The 19,805-nt window shown below is 36.2% G+C and overlaps 2 gene segments (V, D, J or C); both read left to right on the top strand.

Annotated features, from left to right (window-relative positions):
- Window positions 1-5,053: 5,053 nt before the first annotated feature.
- Window positions 5,054-5,741, top strand: LOC116099036. The segment is given in 2 exon segments: window positions 5,054-5,174; window positions 5,380-5,741. Coding segments are annotated over 2 exon segments (396 nt in total).
- A 6,947-nt stretch (window positions 5,742-12,688) lies between these two features.
- LOC116099900 lies at window positions 12,689-13,315 on the top strand. The segment is given in 2 exon segments: window positions 12,689-12,869; window positions 12,993-13,315. Coding segments are annotated over 2 exon segments (372 nt in total).
- The last annotated feature ends 6,490 nt before the right edge of the window (window positions 13,316-19,805 follow it).

Genomic DNA, 19,805 nt, shown 5'->3' with positions numbered 1-19,805 from the left:
TATATATATATATATATTAAAAAGCACAAAACATACCAGAATAAGACATGAAATGAATAACAAAGTAATTCACAATGTTTGCTTGGGAAGTATGCTCATGATTTTGCACTGTTATAATTTCAGGAACCAGTGGAGATGTTGTGATGAAACAGTCTTCACTGTGTAGAGAGGATATCTTGTTAATATTATGAATGTATCACCTGTCAATTAGAAAGCTTATGGCCTATGATATAGGTAGGTTATGGGAGATGGGACATATAGGAGGAGAAAGCATTATAGGAGAAATGTGCAAAAAGGATAATTCCAGGGAAAATGGCTGAAAGGGACACATGGTCCCTGAGCACAGGTAATCAGTTACATAAAAAATGTAAATTAAAATACATGGGTTACTTTAAGTTATGATTCTTGTCAGTGAAGTACCTTCCTATACATGGCCGAGATATTTGGGAGTTAATTACGGTGTGAAAGCTACACATGAAATAAAAACTTCCTTGCTTGAGTCAGCACACCTACCACTGTGCTGCCTTACTGGAGATGAGTAGAGCACTCTGTGTCTGTGTGATAGGGAGGGGCTGGGGAGCTTGAGTAATTGTGTGCAATGGGAGCTCTGACTAGACTCATCTGGCTGGATGAGTGGTTTAACTAGATCTCAAATTCCATCAATTTCTGATACTTCTAGCTGCAAATGTGATGGTATTGCCTCTGGGTCAGTAGAAATTAATCTCATTAATCTAGTTTATTCTCAAAGTTTTAACCATTTAAATTTTTTTCATTAATCTCCTGTTCTTCATCTCATTGGTTCCTTTTAAAGATGCATACGTTTTATGTGAAGTTTTCATTTAACTTTTAAAGTGCTTAGATGTCTATCCATATCATGTTTTTGTCTTTTTAAGTACCCTTTTGATATTTGGAAGATCTTCTGAAAGAATTGTATAGATTTCATTGTGAAAAGGATGTATAACCAGAAAGAAAGTATGTTCATTTGGGAGACTTAAATTTACTTCTTTTTAAATGTTTCTTAAGTCTTATATTGATATTTCATTATCTGATAGAATAGTTGGCTCTATACATTTTATTGATGATTTTTTATAGTGAAAGGCTTATTTCTATAGGTTGGACTTCACTCTGGTTGTATATATCTTGCATTTGTATAATTCTTCTCTAATTGTTATCAACATTAACAAAACCTTCAAGTGTCCCAGTGGCTTAAGCTTTGGTATTGGGGGTCTTATCTTCCACCTGGGATGTGCTTCTAATAAGTCTGGTTACCTATAGTTCTGTGCAAGGTAGGCTAGGGGCAAAACACTTTAGTGCACCAAACTGTATTTGTAGGTCCTTTCACTGTTTTCTCAGTGTCTTCAATTTGGTATGAGATTAAACGTGTATGTGACTGTTGAATGAGAGCACAATATGTAGTAGGTGCCTTATTTAAAGAAGCACAATAGTGAGAATTTGCAGGAATTACCTAAACTACCTGTAACGGAAGATTTGCCAGGAACTAACAGTTGTGGGTCAAGTGTAGGAACTGATATAGGCCTCACTTGTACATACTTACAATTACAGAAAATTCATTTGTTTGTAAGTTGTTAAAATGCCTCTGGCTTTACAAGGTAAACCTAGTAAAATGAACTCAAGTGATTTAAATCTCTCAGAATACTATTTTCAGATAGCATAACAAATTAATTGCTGTTATGCACCTCATATGGAGCAAAAGCCTAACAATGTTAACTCACACAGGATGTAGTAAATGATAGATGTAATACCTTTAAAAAAATAAATTTTGAAATGAGGTAAAGTATCACTTTGATATTCAAACTTCTATGTGTGAATGTTTAGTCCCATAACTTTTCAAAGTTTATATTCAAAATCTCTGTAAGAATATTTTCTTTTTAAGACTTCCAATCCTAGCATGTTTTCATTAATTTTAATGAAAACTATAGTGTTATATAGTGTAACTCTTTATAAAATATTCAGAGGACAAAATATGAATAAATTCAGGCTGTAGGGTGAGAAATGCTTATGGTAGTAATTCAACCAGGAACCAAGACAAAGGATCTGAGTTGTTCTTCTTTCCTGATAACTCTAGTTTTGCAAAAGCCTGAATTATAGTCTACTCACTGCTAGATCCTATATGTGATGAAGCATGCATAAATGTCTGTCAATTACAAACACTGCATCAAGTGGCCAGGAGAGATAGCCATAATACAGGCAGAGAAGGGCTTAGTGGCCTGTTCTGACAGTCTCAGTACTTAGAACAATGGCTTTATGCCCCAGTGTAGGAGAATGCCTGGGCCAGGAAGCAGAAGAGGGTGGGTTGGTGAGCAGGGGTAAGGGTAGGGGATAGGTTTTGTTTTTTTCCCCGAGGGGATAAACCAGGAAAGGGGATAACATTTGGAATGTAAATAAAGAAAATATCTAATAAAATATATGGATGCAGGTGGTGGGAAATGTGAGTAGTATATCAGAGGAATTGGTGGAGAGGAAAACATAATAAGCATATGTTGTATTTTCGATAAAAGAAAAAACATTCCCAAAAGAAAAAAAGAAGAAGCCAGTACCCTTTGCACATATCTTACTTTTATCTGGTATCCCTGCCTCTTAGAATGTCCTTCCGTGTGTTGTGGTATGCTTAGTGTACACAAGGGGAAATAAAATAGGAAGATGCTGTCCTTATCACGGATCACTAGAGTACACATCTGGATTTCAGGTAAGGTTATAGGACAAAGCAAAAAAGCAAATGATAGTACATTAATACCTACTTTTCATTCAATATATAGAAATATTGATTCATGGGGAAATTTGGTACTTAGATCTGAAAATTAAAATAAAAAATAATGCATTTTCAATTTTCTCTACTAATATTTCCTGAGTGCTTTTAGTCTCAGTGGTTGACGTTGTGATGACCAAGACTCAAGCTGTCCCACTGTAACTCCAAGTCAAAACCTATCTTAGTCTTTGTTTTCTCTCATTGCATTTATTTTATTTTACTTTAATATTATTATACTACTATACATAATGATTATTAAATATTATTGCATAGAATAATGTTTATTTTCTAGTTATAGAGAGAAAGTGAGTGGATCCTAATAGAAGAAGTCATGAAGAGGATTTGGGAGGAATAGAAAGAAGGGAAACTATCCGAATATATTATGTGAGAAAAAAATGAATTTGCAGTAAAAGAAAAAAGGAAGAAAGAAAGGAATGAAGTCAAAAAGAAAAAACAAGATAGATAAAAAAGGAAGACAGACAGAGACAAAAAAGGAAGGAAGGAAGGAAATAAGTTAGGAAGGAAAGAATGAAGGAAGGGAAGAAGACAGAATGGAGGAAATATTGTCCATGATACATTAATTTATAAGTTTGTTTGTGTTTTAATGATTGCAGATGCAGTGCACACCTTAATATTCTATGCATGCTGCTTCACATTATAGTTTCATTTACTAATAATTAATATATGGTAATTTCACACATCTGCTACTTGTTTTGAAGGACTGCATAAAGTCAGCCACCATATACTCCATTATCTCCAATGACTCTTCCTAAATTTGTTCATAAATTATGATTTACTAGTTTGATAGTTTTTCTTTTTGGAATTAGTAGAATAATCTTAATATATTTAACCATTCCCTTTCACAACCTTTCATCCCAACCATGCATAAACATTTCTTCCCAAAGTACCTGCCTATTTTACATCTCAGGTATGTTTTCTATTATAAACCCTCCAAAGACTTCCTAATGTGGGCTTCCCAATCTAGCTTCCTACATCAACATATAGTCCAAGTAACAAAGCAAATGGAAATTTGAAGTTACAATTCATACTTGCAGGATGAATGTGGAAAATACGTATGAGGGAATACAACGGTTTAGTCATAATTTTTCGAGGACCATACAGTTTCCAAAGTCTTCATAATTTCATGAGTTTTCATACCTACATAAATTCCATTGAAACAATGTACTATATTTCAATTATCTATTTATCTTCTGGTATACATGAAAATTGATTCAATTTCCTAGTTATTGTGAATTGAGCTACAAAAGGCATGGATATACTTTTATGTATGTTGTAGGCTACAGAAACCTTTAGGTATATCCACAGGAATGGCATAACTGAGTAATGTAGTAGTGATATCTGTAGATGTTTTAGAAAACTGCAGAGTGATTTCATAGTTATTGCATTTCCACCACATGAACTGGGGCTCTTCTTTACTCCTATCCTCTTTCTTCCAGAGGTTTGGTAGTCTATGTTGCATCTATTAAGGATTTTTCATAAGCTCAGACACAGTTTTTATATGATAAATGTGGTCTAGTTTGGTTATATGACCCAAGTGACAGGAGCAGTTTCTTTCTTTATATGGAATTGATTGGAATATTTCTCTTGATCTAGACTTTCTCACAATTGTGTTCTTTTAAGTAGCATGAAAAACATGTATTATGGAAGAAATTTGTTTGAAGATTCTAGAAATAATTCTGTGACACTCTTCATCACTGTTGCTGGAAAGACATGAAAGATATATTATTTGGCATTTATTGGAAAACTGCTAAAAAATACCTTGATATCTCAGCCTCTGAAATTCTTCTTTATTCTGGCAGATTGTAAATGCTTATGAGGATTTCATTTCTCCCTCTGGAGAAATATGTCTTCATAATACATTCAGAATTTCTTCTTATTAATGAAATTTCAGAAGTGTGATATCAATTTAGGTTTACATGTTGCTATGCTTCTTGGAATGTTCAGATGGTTAAAGATGCTTCAGCTCATACTATAAGAAGTATCAAAGAAAGCAACATAAGCCTGGAATAAGACCATGGTTATGAGATGATCTTCATTTTAAACTACTAAATGAATCCCAGAGACTTCCTTAGACTGTGCTAATTATATAACCTTATAAGTAGAAACTAGCTCTCCTTTAACTCTCAATATCTCTTCAGGTAACCAGCAAGACAATAAATACTCTAAGAAGACACTAGGAGCCTGCTCTTCTGAATAGGTCTTATTACAAACCTCAGGAAATCAGTATGATTTGCATAAGTACTTCTTCCTTTCAGTGTTACTGCCCTTAAGAGTACTATAAGAAGGTCTTTCTCCGGACTGTGTCATGATCAACACAAACTCAGGGAAAGATCGAAGATGGTGTCCACACCTCAGCTCCTGGGACTTCTGCTTTTCTGGATTTCAGGTATGATTGCTTGAACATGGCAATAAAGTGGAGATATTTAAATATGAAATTTTCTTGCTTAATTAGGAATCCAGAACCACATGGGATTTGACTTCCTGTTTAAAGAAATTGATACAATGAAAATCTTTTATTTTTCTAAGTAATTTAGGAATGACTTTCCTATTCAGTGTTGTGTCCTACTAGTATTTTCTTTCTATTTTTCCAGCCTCCAGAGGGGACATTGTGCTGACTCAGTCTCCAGCCACCTTGTCTGTGACTCCAGGAGAGAGAGTCAGTCTTTCCTGCAAGGCCAGCCAGAGTATTAGCAACAGCCTACACTGGTATCAACAAAAATCACATGAGTCTCCAAGGCTTCTCATCAAGTATGCTTCTGAGTCCATCTCTGGGATCCCCTCCAGGTTCAGTGGCAGTGGATCAGGGACAGATTTCACTCTCAGTATCAGCAGTGTGGAGCCCGAAGATGGTGGAATTTATTACTGTCAACAGAGTAACAGTTGGCCTCCCACAGTGATGCAGACCAGAGCAAAAACCACCAGGAAAGCAGAAGTGTGAGTCTGTGATACTTCAGCTGTTTCTGGTGGTGCTTCAATGTTCAAAGTGTTTCACAGATTCAGCCATATATGAGCTTTACAGAAATAAGTGAAATGAAGAAGCCTCAAAGTCCTCCTTGTCTCTGAATTCTCTATACTCTATTTCAGCACTAGAATACACAGCCTATAGTTGTTCTTGTGTAATAATGTTGGGCTCTATTTGGCCCTGGTTTGGGCCTTGAGGACAAACCTGAGTTTGCCTCGAGTTTTGTAAACTGTCTCAGTCATTTCCATACTGGAAATGGACTCAGCACAACCTGCTTAAGCCTGCCTTTGCCTAGCTCCTGCTGATGTAGAGTAACTGAAACTGTTGGTTCCCTTAGTCACCCCATACCCTTCATCACTTTCCCCTCCTGCTAAGTCATCTCACCTCAGCAGAAAACTCTGCCTCCTCTCTCAGACCTTTATAAAGAAAAGATTGATACAATAAAACGAGTTTCTGCTTGGACAGACTACCAGCTTGGGGTAGTTATTCTCCGGAGGCAGGAGATCAGAGCAGCTACACTCACCATCCGGCTTAGCCCCAGAGAGAGGCTAGGCTGGACTGGGTTCTCTCCCTCTCTCTTGGTTCTGTCAGCAGAGAGCCTGCCAGGCATGATAAGAAAAACATCTTTCAGTATACTGCAACCAGAGAAAATCTCATTTAAGGTGGACAGAGGGAATAATTGATGATTCCATACCCTTATAATTGTTGGAAATTCAGATGTAGCATTGTCTGAAACAGTAGCAATATAGTTAAGTCTGGCCCCCATAAAGACCACCGAGCACAGACTCAGAGATTCATGGCTCTGTTGCAAAATTCCCTATGCATATTTTATAGTAAGTGAACAACTCTTGAATATAAAGTATTTTTCATGTTTATGGATTTATATAAATTGTCCAATATAATTTGGTAAATATTTCAAATTTCTTGATGAAATGTTTATAATTACTACTTAAGAGACAAAAAGTTATAGAGATTGAAACAACAAAACTATGAACTGAAGTTTCCATAAATCTCTGGAATTATTTTAAAATCATAGTAAGGTGTAAGGACTAACAAAATAGTTATTTTTACAAACAGTGGAATAACGGAGTATATTCTAGCATTTCTATTCACTTTTGCCTCCACAGTATTTTATGAAAATAGATGAAGATGTACATTTATCATTTTATTTGAAAAACATCAGTGAAATATTTGTAGGTACCAGGACAGAGGTTTTTGAAAAGTAAAATAGCATGGTGATAATTTTTGTTAAGTATGAAAATAAATCTAACATATCTATTGATGATTTAACAAGTAGAAAACACATTGCAAAAAGTAATCTCTCTGTGAGTTATTAAGTAAGGAACTCTATAGAAAAACACATTTGTTCTGCTGAAAGGCATACTTGGGAATAAACCATTGTACAAATTATTGCACATCTGAAACCACAGTGCATAACAACTATCTACATAAAACTGCTGCACGAATATACCAGACTTATTTACCTGACTTTGATCATAAATGTAGATTGAAAGGCAAAAATAAATTTTATTCTTCAAAGTATGCAACAATTGAAGGACTTTGGTTCCCTTGTTTGGTGCCTTTAGAAACACAACTAACCAAGCACCATCATTTAGGTTATTAGAACATGTTCTGTACCTGAATTTCTTCCTTTCTTCTGACATAATAATAGCTTTTTTAGAAGGCAAAGAGTATATGAGGTGATTTTTATATGTATAGTGCATCACTGAAAAAAAATTCAGGGGAATTCTGTTATCCCCCCCTCCAGCTCACACAATTAATGTATACATACCCTAATGTCCACAAACTCCAGTCACCCTTTGTTTTTTTTTGTATGTCTGGGAATGTTCAAGTTGAATTTGGTTTTGGAACGATAGAAGATCCAGTCTCAGATGTCATCTATTCTGTGATTTTTTTCTTTTGTGTTTTGTTGGTTTGCTTTTAGAGTTTTGTTTTGTTTTGTCTCTTGGACTCTTCCTTTCTTCTGATTATCCATTCACAAGCTGGGAACTTGACCATGATTGTAGTGCTTCCCACGTGCTCTCCTTCGATCATTCAAAGACAGTGTGAAAGGTTAAACTCCCTCCTGGCAGTGTGGGTCATATCCACTATGTGAGATTTAAAAATAGATCATCATGTGTAAGTCAAGTATGTAGCATATAACAAAATATAATTTTTAATTTTCAGTTGTAAATATAGTGAATAAATGTGTCCAATGTCCTGAGAATGAAAAAATACTGAATAAACATTTGTGTATTTTCATGAGTAATTTATTATTTCATTTATGTTTTACACAGGCTAGTATCAGTTTGACATAAGTCTCAGTTATTTGCAAGCAAGAAACCATGAAATTCCATTTACCGTATGGTGGAAATCCATAGCACTGATACATCACACATTTCTATGGAAGTAGAAAGGAATTTTTGTTTTTTTTTGGTTTTCCAAGACAGGGTTTCTCTGTGTAGCCCTGGCTGTCCTGGAACTGCCTCTGTAGACGAGGATGGCCTGGAACTCAGAAATCTGCTTGCCTCTCCCTCCCAAGTGCTGGGACTAAAGGCGTGCACCACCATTGCCTGGCCTAGAAAAGATTCTTAAATATTTAGAACAAAGAGAAAATAATTATTTGAAAAAATAAAAATATTTCATGTGATTTAATCACCTAGAAATCTAGCATTTATGCTTTTATATATATATATATGTGTGTGTGTGTGTGTGTGTGTGTGTGTGTGTGTATATATATATATATATATATATATATATATATATATATGCCAGTATGTAGGAGGAATGAATCAGCAAACCATGACTGTTTGCTTATAGTAGCCCACTTATGTGTAACAATAACTTCTGTGCCTCTTAAATTATATAGCCTGCCTGACACCCAGAAACAGGTGATGACAAAGAGAGTTCATGATCAGAACAACCAATCAGTTGGTTGCAACTACATGGAGCAAATTTTAATGTGCCACCAGGGCCTGTGTGAAAGGTATAAAAGGCTTGCCCACTTCCTGCAAAAGTGTCTCCCCTTGCCACTTGCATGACTCCCAGAATCTGTATGGTTGACTCTACAGATTTTTACCCCAACCTATCACCTAAGGGTCTTGGTTGGGGTCACAAGCAAACCAGTGTTTTTATATTCAATATATAAATAGTCACTGTGTATATACACGGTGTTGATTGGAATGAGTTACTGGTCAATTCCTTAGACTTTTCAATAAGTACAGAAGAAAGGCAGGAAAGCAGAAAGAAAGAAAGAAAGTCAGAGAAAAGGAAAAAATAAAGGAGCAGAAAGTGCTTAGGAGAATAAATAAACATTATACAGTAGGGAAATGTATCTCCAAGAAAATGATTGGATTATGTGTATTATTATGGACCTGAAGCCAGTTATTACTGTGACCAGTCACTGAATTGTAACTCATTCAATTTAATTTTAATGCAAAATGTGCAATGGTGGATTGTCCTTCCTTAGCCTCTACTCCATACTTTCTCTCTGTAACACCTTCTATGGGTATTTTGTTCCTTCTTCTAAGAAGGAATGAAGTACTCACACTTTGGTCTTCCTTCTTCTTGAGTTTCTTGTACTTTGTGGATTGTACATTGGGTATTCCGAGCATATGGCCTAATAACCACCCATCAGTGAGTGCATACCATGTGTGTTCTTTTGTGATTGGGTTATCTCATTCAGGATGATATTCTCCAGATCCATCCATTTCCCTAAGAATTTCATAAATTCATTGTTTATAATAGCTGAGTAGTACTCCATTGTGTAAATGTATCCATTACTTTGTTGAAGGACATCTGGGTTCTTTCCTGCTTCTGTATGTTATAAATAAGACTTCTATGAACATACCGGAACATGTGTTCTTGATATATCTTGGAAAATATTTGGGTATATGCCCAAGAGTGGTATAGCTGGGTCCTCAGGTAATACTATGTCCAATTTTCTGAGAAATTGCCAGACTGATTTCCAGAGTGGTTGTACCAGCTTGTATTCTCATTAGAAATGTAGGAATGTTCCTCTTTCTCCACATCCTAACCAGCATCTGCTGTCACCTGATGTTTTAATCTTAGACATTATGATTGGTGTGAGGTAGAATCTAAGGGTTGTTTTGATTTGCATTTCTCTTATGACTAAGGATGTTGAACATCTCTATAGGTGTTTCTGAGTCCTTAGGTATTCCTCAGTTGATAATTCTTCATTTTGCTCTGTACTCCATTTTAATGGTACAAATCTATACAAATGAATATTTCTTTGATTTATTTTTTTTTGTTTTTGAAGATTCTGTTCAGCTTCTTATAATGAGATAATATATTATAACACTCCTATGTTTGTGGCCATGAATTAATTGGCTGTGAAACAATATGAATGTGAACTTCAGATCTTTATCTTTCTTGTCAATTTTCTCCACACTAACTAAGTAGCACCTTATCCTTTGGCTTTCTAGTCATCAAACAAAATCACAATCCAAGCACTAGACCAATGTTATTTAAATTATGCAAACCTTCTTATAGGTGATGCATTTTTCTTCTGAGTAGTCCCATCGTTTAACATATTTCTATGGAAAAGAAAATTTGAATGCCATGGAAAGTTAACCAGAAGCTCAAAAGTTAGATTATAAGTAGACAATCATGTTATTTGGTCTAGGGCAATGAAGTGTGCTGGAAAATGTGCTTCCAGATGATTCTGAAAAAGTGCTGGTGAGAGTGATGAAAGACTCGTCAAATTCTACCCATTATATACTGACTTGTATTTAATAAAATCTGTAGGATATTCTGAGAATGCTGCCTCATGAAGCAGTGAAGGTAGAGGTAGCCACCTGAAAGAACCTAGGCACTGTATCAATAAATCCATAAAACAGATGTGTTACAAGTGAACATCATTTAAGGTAGTAAGATAGGAGACAGTCTTCTCTGTTGAGTCCCTCAGGTGTGGGTCCCGTATAGCACAAACAGATACTGTAGTCTTTCAGCAGCATTTTTGACCTGAGACCTGAGTAGCAATGAATTTATTTCTGCCTGTATGTAGAGAAGAAATCTAGTCCATATAATTACCATGTGTGTTATGAATATCTGTACCACTCTTTGCTGAAAGTATAAAATAAATTAGCATTTTGATTGTTTATGTTTGTTGGCATGATTTTATTGCTTAATCAAACATTAATATATGGTGTTATTTCATGAAATATATTCATATTAATAGATATTATTATTGCTAGTTGCAAACTTATTATGTATATTGCCCATAAATCCATCTTTGTTATATGTCTGAGTGGAAAATCTATGACCACATACTTCATAGTCACTCTCATCATTACATTTTTTTTCAGGTCAATCAGTTGCTTAACCTATGCACTTACCTTTTCATACCTCTCTTGTGTTCATCATTATCTTCAGGCTATGAGTAGGTGTCAGTTTCACCCTGTAAAATGTCTATTTGCACATGTAAAACTTTTTCCATTCAACCTTTCACAGAAACTCACACTAAGTCAGGATACTACTATAACTACAACTTCTCGGGTATAGCTTCTTCTTTTACTTTGTTACTGCCTTCTTTCATCACAAAGCCTATGTTCTTCTTTCTTAAACTTAGGCTAACATAAATGTCCACTACATATTTAGAAATGATATGGTGCCCATAGCATATGGCAATTTGGAATCCATTGTAAATTTAAGGACATTAATAATTATTTCACTGAAAATACTCAAAAAAATTGAATATAGTAACTTGTGTTAAGAAGGTGAAGTAGTCAGGTGCCATAATCTAAAGACTCACAGGAATATTGGATATTGGTATAATCCCAGATGAATCTAGGAGGGGTGCTCATATGCATAGAAACAGGAGAGAAAACCCATGCCACTATCTAGCTTTATGGAAGCAATTCTTGAGTAGCTGAGTTGTCATAAATAAGTTTACCTGGAAAGATGGGTTATTTATGTTATTCTCTGTCTTCATTTGCAAACCACATATTCCAGTAGAATTCTGTTACTATTCTGGGAATCACTATGAACAAGAATTTGCAAGGTGAGTTGTGGTACTCAGTCCAAAAGGATACATCTACAAAAGGCTCCCATACTCAAAGCTCAGGAAACCTCAAGGAAAAGGAAGAGGAAAGACTGATAGAGCCAGAGGATCAGGGAGTTTTTTGTGAGGTTGTGTCTCTTAGTTACAACATAAGCTGTACCTACAAGATGTTGATAACTTGACTCCTTAAATGTAAGTTGAACAAGGAGGACACCAATGAACACGACAAACAGAATGGGTAATAGCCCATAAGACCTCTTATCTACAAAAATTATATGGAGAAGCATGTAAAGCTGTCAGTAGAAGAGGTGCTTCTCCTTACAGAAGAGCATACAAATGGATAATTCAGGTTGAATACAGTCATAGGATTAATGTTATATGGAGTCTATGAGATATACTTAGTAATGCATATGTGTGTGCATGTGAGTGTGTATATGTGTGTGTGTGTATGTGTGTGTATAAACACATAAGTTCATAGAAAACTATGTAAAAAGAGGCCACGAATTTGAAAGAGGTCATGAATTTGAAAGAGAACAGGGACAACAAAGTTAAGGGAAATATTTTGTTATTAAAATCCTGGTTCACAAACAAACATAGAGAAAGGGAAAAAAGGAGAATCTGTATGGCCACAATAAATCTATAGCTAACTTTGAAAGGATGATGTAACCAGTTATGTACAGCATAGAACAGTATGATATCTGAATTACCTCGACATGGAGGGAAACATAATAAAGAAACTCTACATAGAACATGATAGAAATCAAAATAAGAGAATATTGTAAATCAAAATAATGTAACAGAGAATATTGCTGTTGCTTATTTTTCAAAGAGATGCACATTCCCTGCAATTAAACCTGTACTGCATCTCAGTTGGAGACATAAGAGAACCACAGGCGTTCAATGAGGTGCTGACCTGATGAGTACTAACACTGAGCCTACCCTTTGCTGATTTGCATGTACCCAAAGCACAGCCCACTGACATGAGGAGTTCTTCATAGTCAGGTCACACCCTGTAGTGGAGTCAGCCTCACACAGATCACACACAGACATGAGTGTGCCCACTCAGCTCCTGGGGTTGCTGCTGCTGTGGCTTACAGGTAAGGAAGACAGCACTGCAAATTCATTCAGCTTCCTGTAGTCAGTGATGCTTAGTCTCAGTGAAAATCCTCTTGTGAAAGAATTAATAATGTGGGGATTTGTTCTCAAATTTGCAATCATAGATGCCGGATGTGACATCCAGATGATTCAGTCTCCAGCCTCCCTGCCTGCATCTGTGGGAGAAACTGTCACCATCACATGTGGAGCAAGTGAGGACATTTACAATGCTTTAAGTTGGTATCAGCAAAAATGTGGAAAATCTCCTCAGCTTCTGATCTATGGTGCAACCAGCTTGACAAATGGGGTCCTATCGTGGTTCAGTGGCAATGGAACTGGCACACAATTTTCTTTGAAGATCAACAGCCTACAGCCTGAAGATATTGCAAGTTATTACTGTAAACAAGATCATAGTACCCTTCCCACAGTGATACAAGCCATAACATAAACTACCCAGGGAAGCAGATGTGAGAGCACAGGCTGCCTCAACTGATCCTTATGATGTTTCCAGCTGCTCAGCTGCTAAGAGTGTTTCTTTTGCCAGGGATTAAAGGTAAACATGATGTTTTTATATAGAAGTAAGGACTTTTCTATGTCCTAAATCCCTGTTTATTCCCTCAGGCCTAGTAACAAAACAAGGGAATGGCTTACATTACTCATTAAACATAATTAAAGAAAAAACAACTAGAAATACCTTTGTATGGATAGCAGAATATTTTCAGTACCTGGGATTCATTTAACAGCGTTGTAAACACACACACACACACACACACACACATACACACACATACATACTTTAACATATTGGTAGGAAACAATTATCTATTTATAGGATTATTATACTGAGGAAAAAATTCTGGGGAAATAGTTTAAAGACTATGAACATTGGTTGTTCTTCCAGGGGATATGGAGTCAAGTCTCAACACTCACTTGTGTCTAGCTTTTGATAACTCCAATTCAAGGATTAAATTTAAGCCACTTTTCCCACCTTGGAATGACAGAGTTCATGCCAGTGTCAAGGCAGCTATGAAAACTGCAAAGACATGATGAGAAAATCTTGTTTAAATTAACTTCTTCAACCAGGACCAGATTCATGTAGTTTGATCTCATTCACTGTATCCCTACCAAATTTAAATATAGTATAATTTGGAGAAAAAAGTTTCCTGATGTAATACTACCCCTGGTATACAAAGAAGTGTAATTACATAGAAACTTGACCCAGGGTACATGCAATTTCTTATGTGAAAATGAGTGTTAGATATAGATTACTGTACTATATTAAGAGGTGTAGGAAGGGTGTGGCATGTTCACCATCCTACAGATAATATGGATTTCATTTGTTCTATTAGCCACCTGGGTTTTAGAGCTTGAGGGAGACTCTGGCTGTAGAGATATGCCAGGATCCAGTCTTGACACAGGATCAGAGTTCTCAACTGGAAGCAGCAATATCTGGAAGGCGCATAATAAAAATATATACAGACTACTTTTTAGGTACAAGCTGACAGGTAATTTTTCAAGTCTTAAAGTTTCTCTCTCTCTTCTCTCTCATTCTCTCCTCTCTTTCTCCCTTGCTCATTTTCTTACAGCTCGAGGCTGCACACACTTTGTATTCTTCTGCACACTCTGCTTTTCTCCTATGCACTTTTCTTGAAGTCTCACACTCATACACACCTCGGTGTGTTCCCATTTCACTCTCCTACATACTCTTCATACACATCTCACACACACACCACTTGCACTCTCCTTTTACTCTCACACATAGGATTGGGTTATTCTGAACAAGCTATGTTTTAAATGGAAGATTAGCCTTGAAAGTACACACTGACACTATAGCTAAGGACACTAATATGTGCTAATAAAACAAGTTTGTGGTTTAGCCCCCAGAAACTCTTGGGGTACTGTTTGGTTCTACCGAAGAGTATACATGGAGGGACCAGTGATTACAGCTGCATATGTAGCAGAGGATGGCCTTGTTGACCATCACTGAGAGGAGAGGCCCTTGGTCCTTCAAAAGCTCAATGCCCAGGGTAGGGCAATGCCAAGATAGGGAAGTGGGAGTGGGTGGGTTGGTGAGCAGAGGGAGGAGGTATGGGATGGGGATTTTTGGAGTGGAAATTAGGAAAGGGGATAACATTTGAAATGTAAATAAAGAAAATATCTCATAAAAAGAACAAGTTATTGTTGTCTTTTTTTCAATTTTTAATTGAGAAAGTGGTTTTTAATATATCACAGTGATCACAGTTTCTTTTTGTCTAACTACTCCCAGATCCTTCTTACTTCTTCACCTTCTCAACTCTGAGTATTTTTTAATTTGTTGTCTCTTTGTAAAACAAACAAGGAGACAAATAAGAAAATTACAACACCAACAAAAATTGAGAGAAATGAAAATAACATGCATACACACAAAATCCCCAATCCACAGTAACAGAAACCAAAATATACAAGTAAAAGACCAGTAAGACCAAATGCAATAAATATCAGTGTTGGTTACCTAGAAAGAACATTAGTTTGCAAGTATTTTTTGACACTGTAGTTAAGCAAGTTATTAAGCTGCTACATGACAAAATATTCATAATGTCTTCTAGTTTTTAATTGAAAAAATAATTTTCATTCAATATATTCTGATCATGGATTTTCCATGAAAACTTCTTTCCAGGTACATCCCACTTCCTCACTCACCAAAATCCATGTCCTTTCTTTCTGTTTTTCTCTCTTTCCAAAGCAAACTCGTGCTATGCCTCTTACTTTGGACACAAAACTGTGCATATTGAAAGACACAATAAAAAATATATGGGCTAGAAGTTAGAGTTCTACCATACAGCCCTAGCATGAATACAGGCTCTATATTAGACATTAGTTGAAATTAATTTTGATTCAAACACTTGTCCAAAGTGAGAGTTACAGCAAATAAGGCACATGATTTCAGGTGATCTAATCTCTTTAAAATGTTCATTATGGTCATTAGGTAATATGATATCTGCAAAAATTTGCTATAGCAGAATTACTTTCTCCCCTTATCTGAACAAGGATTTATAAATGTCCATCATACTTGTATTACATTTTTATTACTGTTTAAAATATTAGTCTAATTCAAAGGTGCCTATATTCAGAAAATTAGTATGCTATGCTAATTATTGTGTTATTCAGGCTCTCCAGGTTTGACCAACTGATGTCTCATCCACATCATCTTTCATTTGTGATCTGTTCATCCCCTAATGCTTGAGGAATTTCTTAGTTGATAATTCTTGATTCAGAAATTGATAATCCTGCAAAGACGAGTGATTTATCTTCAATTTGTAGAATTTAGAATTTTGGGGTGATTAGATAAGTGATTCTATCTTTGCTAATACAAATTGTTCAGCTATGTGATTCTAGCCACACAAATCCACACAGATGTGTATGTTCATATTTCTAGTCAAAATGATTTGAGTTTAACTATTAGATACTTCTAACGTTTTTCAAACACTCCTAGTTTTTTTTATACAATTTCTTTCAACTGTCATTCCTAACACTGATATCAAGGCTCTCATTTTAATCCATCCATCCATCCATCCATCCATCCATCCATCCATCCATCCTTCCTTCCATCCATCTATCCATTCATTCATTAACTCATTTACTTATTGGATTTACTTATTGGATTATCCCACCTTTAAATTTATCAAAATTTATCATTATATCCTACAAATTTTTATTTCTACCCATATAGATGCTCCTTCTTATTCTGCTTTTGTGGCATTCCTCACACAGTTTTATAGTAACTCATACACAGAGGGAAACTACATATGTTAATCATATCCCCATTTCATTTCTCTTGCCTTGATAGTCTCAGCTCACAGTACCAACAGTCTTAATTTGGATGTACTCACTCTGAACTTTACTGTGGCCATCATTCTCTGTGAGGCGTTTTTACCATCACTCTTGAATAGTTCTTTATTCATACTCACCATGCTCCACTGTACTAAACAGATTCATTGAGAAGTATGTTTTCTAATATAAATAAACATTGTAGTTGTGATAATGCTATGCAAGTTTAGAGGACATAACAGATACAAAGGCATGAATGAACATGTTACCAAGAGGGATTCTACATCTGTAGAAATGGATTGTTTATTTATCAATGAAGAGCAGCAATAATCTGAATAGTCTATTAATATTAGGCAGAGTTTCAAGTAATTTTAAGCAGAGATGTAAAGGAGATCCAGTTTTCTCACATGAGAATAGAGAAAATCCTAACTTTGCCTACACACAATGAAAGAAGTCCTAAATAGATTAAGGTTGTTACCTGTAGGGCACAAGTTAGTGATTGTCAGACCGTTCTAGATTGTAAATAACATGTCTCCTTTCTAGTGCTTTGGTTCATAATGTGCTTCTGATTCTCACTAAGTATGTCATGGAAATAGAGCAAACAAAAGACACCAGCAAAAATAATGACTGAGGATTTATGTGTGTGTGTGTGTTTGTAGTATTATATTTTGTGAATAGTCTATATCCTAGATAAAACAATTGCAAAGAAATCTTGCATTACCACCAGAATCATATCACAATAGCATTTTCACAGAATATTATTGATAGTTCAGTTGGTACAATACTTCAGTTGTAAAACAAAAATGCAGAATCTTCATATTACATAAGACATCTGTGGTTTCAAGCATTGCTGACTGATCTGAGATAAACCAGCCTGGTAGTTTTGTTCACTTAACCAAATCCTTGATGACTTCACATGTCAGAAGGCCACCCACTGATCTGAAGATATCTTAATAAACAGTTCAAAATCACTGAAGGTGTCAATGTCTCAGGGGACAAGCTAAGGCATGGTGGTTCCTTCTCATTTCCCATTATGAGGCTCCTGTTGCTTACACTTCCAGGTAATGAAGGATGCCCACATGGAATTAGGGAGTCAACAGTTACCAGGGTTCTTTGACCCTACAGATAATTTTACCAGTAGCGCAATTTACAGAACATATTTGATTTGTTTCCAAACTCAGGTGCCAAAGGAGTAATTGTGCTGACTCAGTCCCCATCATCTCTTTCTGCATCATTGGAAAACCATCAAGGTTCACTGGCAGTGTTTAAGGAACTGAGTGAGTGAGAGAGAGAATTCACAGTCAATATCAATAGTGTCCTGTATGATGATTTTACAAACTATTACTATCACCAGTCTGATGTGTTTGTCCCCACAGTATTACAGGTAGTAACAAAAACCTTGCGATAATGTAAATGATTTGGTTAGTATGTATAGCAATTCTTTTGTGCATCTCTATCTGTTGACAGTATTTTTCTTTTTTCTTTTTCTTTTTCTTTTCGAGACAGGCTTTCTCTGTCCTGGCTGTCCTGAAACTCACTTTGTAGACCAGGCTAGCCTTGAACTCAGAAATCTGCCTGCCTCTGCCTCCCAAGTGCTTGGATTAAAGGCATGCGCCACCACCACCTGGCTGTATTTTTCATATACATTCAAGCTTTGAAAGTCATTTTTGAGTTTTAATAGAAGTATTCATGGTATCTAACCTTGAAAATTTTATGCCTTGGCAGCAGAACATTCTATCATGTTGACATTGTTTATATTAATAAAGCTGGTCACTTATACAATATCATCAAAATCATTTTGCAATTGCGCCAGTCTAAGCCATTGTTTCATTTTATGAAACATTTATATCAGGCTCCTCTGAAGAATCCACAGTATGAATCCCTCTCAGAAGTTTAGCTACAGACAGGGCAACAGGTAAGGGACCCTCTCAAAATGCCCACAACAGCTGGCAAACACAAGAGGCCCAGCGGGTAGGGTCCCATCACTCCCTTCAACCACCATCCCGTGAACTCCATTCCCCTTATTGCCTATGCCTTCTATAGGGGAAGATCTCTAGCTTGTCTCTTTTTATAAAGACCCTACTCTGAAGGCCTTGCAGGAGTTCTCTTGCACTCAGTGCAACAGGTAAGGAACTCTCCCAAACAAACAAAGAAGCTGGAAACCCTGAGGACCCAAGGGAACTTGGGACCCATCCTCACCTTGGAACTCTATCACCACTTCTGTCCTGTGCCTTCTTCCAGGGAAGATTTTCAGCTTGACTGGTCCTCTGAAGACATTGATATCTGAAGGCCTCCCAGGAGTTCTGCTGCACTCACAGCAACAAAACCACAGTCTGAAGCATCCCAGGAGAATAGCTATATGCAGGGCAACAGCCTGACTGCTCCTCTGAAGATCCAACAGTCTGAAAGCCTTCCAGGAAGTCTGCTGCACCCAGAAACCACAGACATCCCAGGAGACCTGTAACAACCCAGGGACATAGGAAGTAGGCTCCAGCATGAGATACCCAGGCCACCTAACAACAGACATAACCAGATGGCTAGAAGCAAGTACAAAACCATAAATAACAGAAGCCAATATGCTTTAGCATCAACAGAATCCAGTTCTCCTACCACAGCAAGACTTGGATACACTAAAACACCTAAAAATCAGGATGCTGACCTAAAATCTCATGTTATGAAGATAATAGACTTCTTTAAGTAGGATATAAATAACTCACTGAAAGAAATAGAGGAAGACACATTTAAAAAGGTGAAGAAATTGAACAAAGCAATCAAGACCTAAAAGTGGATGTACAAACAAGAAAGAAAACAAAAATGGAGGAGACCCCAGAAATAGAAAAACTTAGGAAAGGTCAGGAAACACAGATGCAGGGTTCAACCACAGAATACAAGGTGTAGAAAAGAGAATCTGAGGCACAGAAGATACCTTAGAAGATACTGACAAAACAATCAAAGAAAGTTCAAAATATAAAAAATCCTAACCCAAACCATCCAGAAAATCCAGGAAACAATGAAAAGACCAAATACAAGAATAAGAGGAATAGAAGAGAGTGAAGATTCTCAGCTCGAAGGACCCAAAACATCTTCAAAAATTGAAAGAAGAAAACAATAACCTAAAGAAATAAATACCC

This window comes from Mastomys coucha, unplaced genomic scaffold, assembly GCF_008632895.1.
Source record: "Mastomys coucha isolate ucsf_1 unplaced genomic scaffold, UCSF_Mcou_1 pScaffold20, whole genome shotgun sequence".
Classification (NCBI taxonomy): Eukaryota; Metazoa; Chordata; class Mammalia; order Rodentia; family Muridae; genus Mastomys; species Mastomys coucha.
The sequence above is the reverse complement of the archived record's forward strand: the minus strand, read 5'-3'. Positions and strand labels throughout refer to the sequence as shown.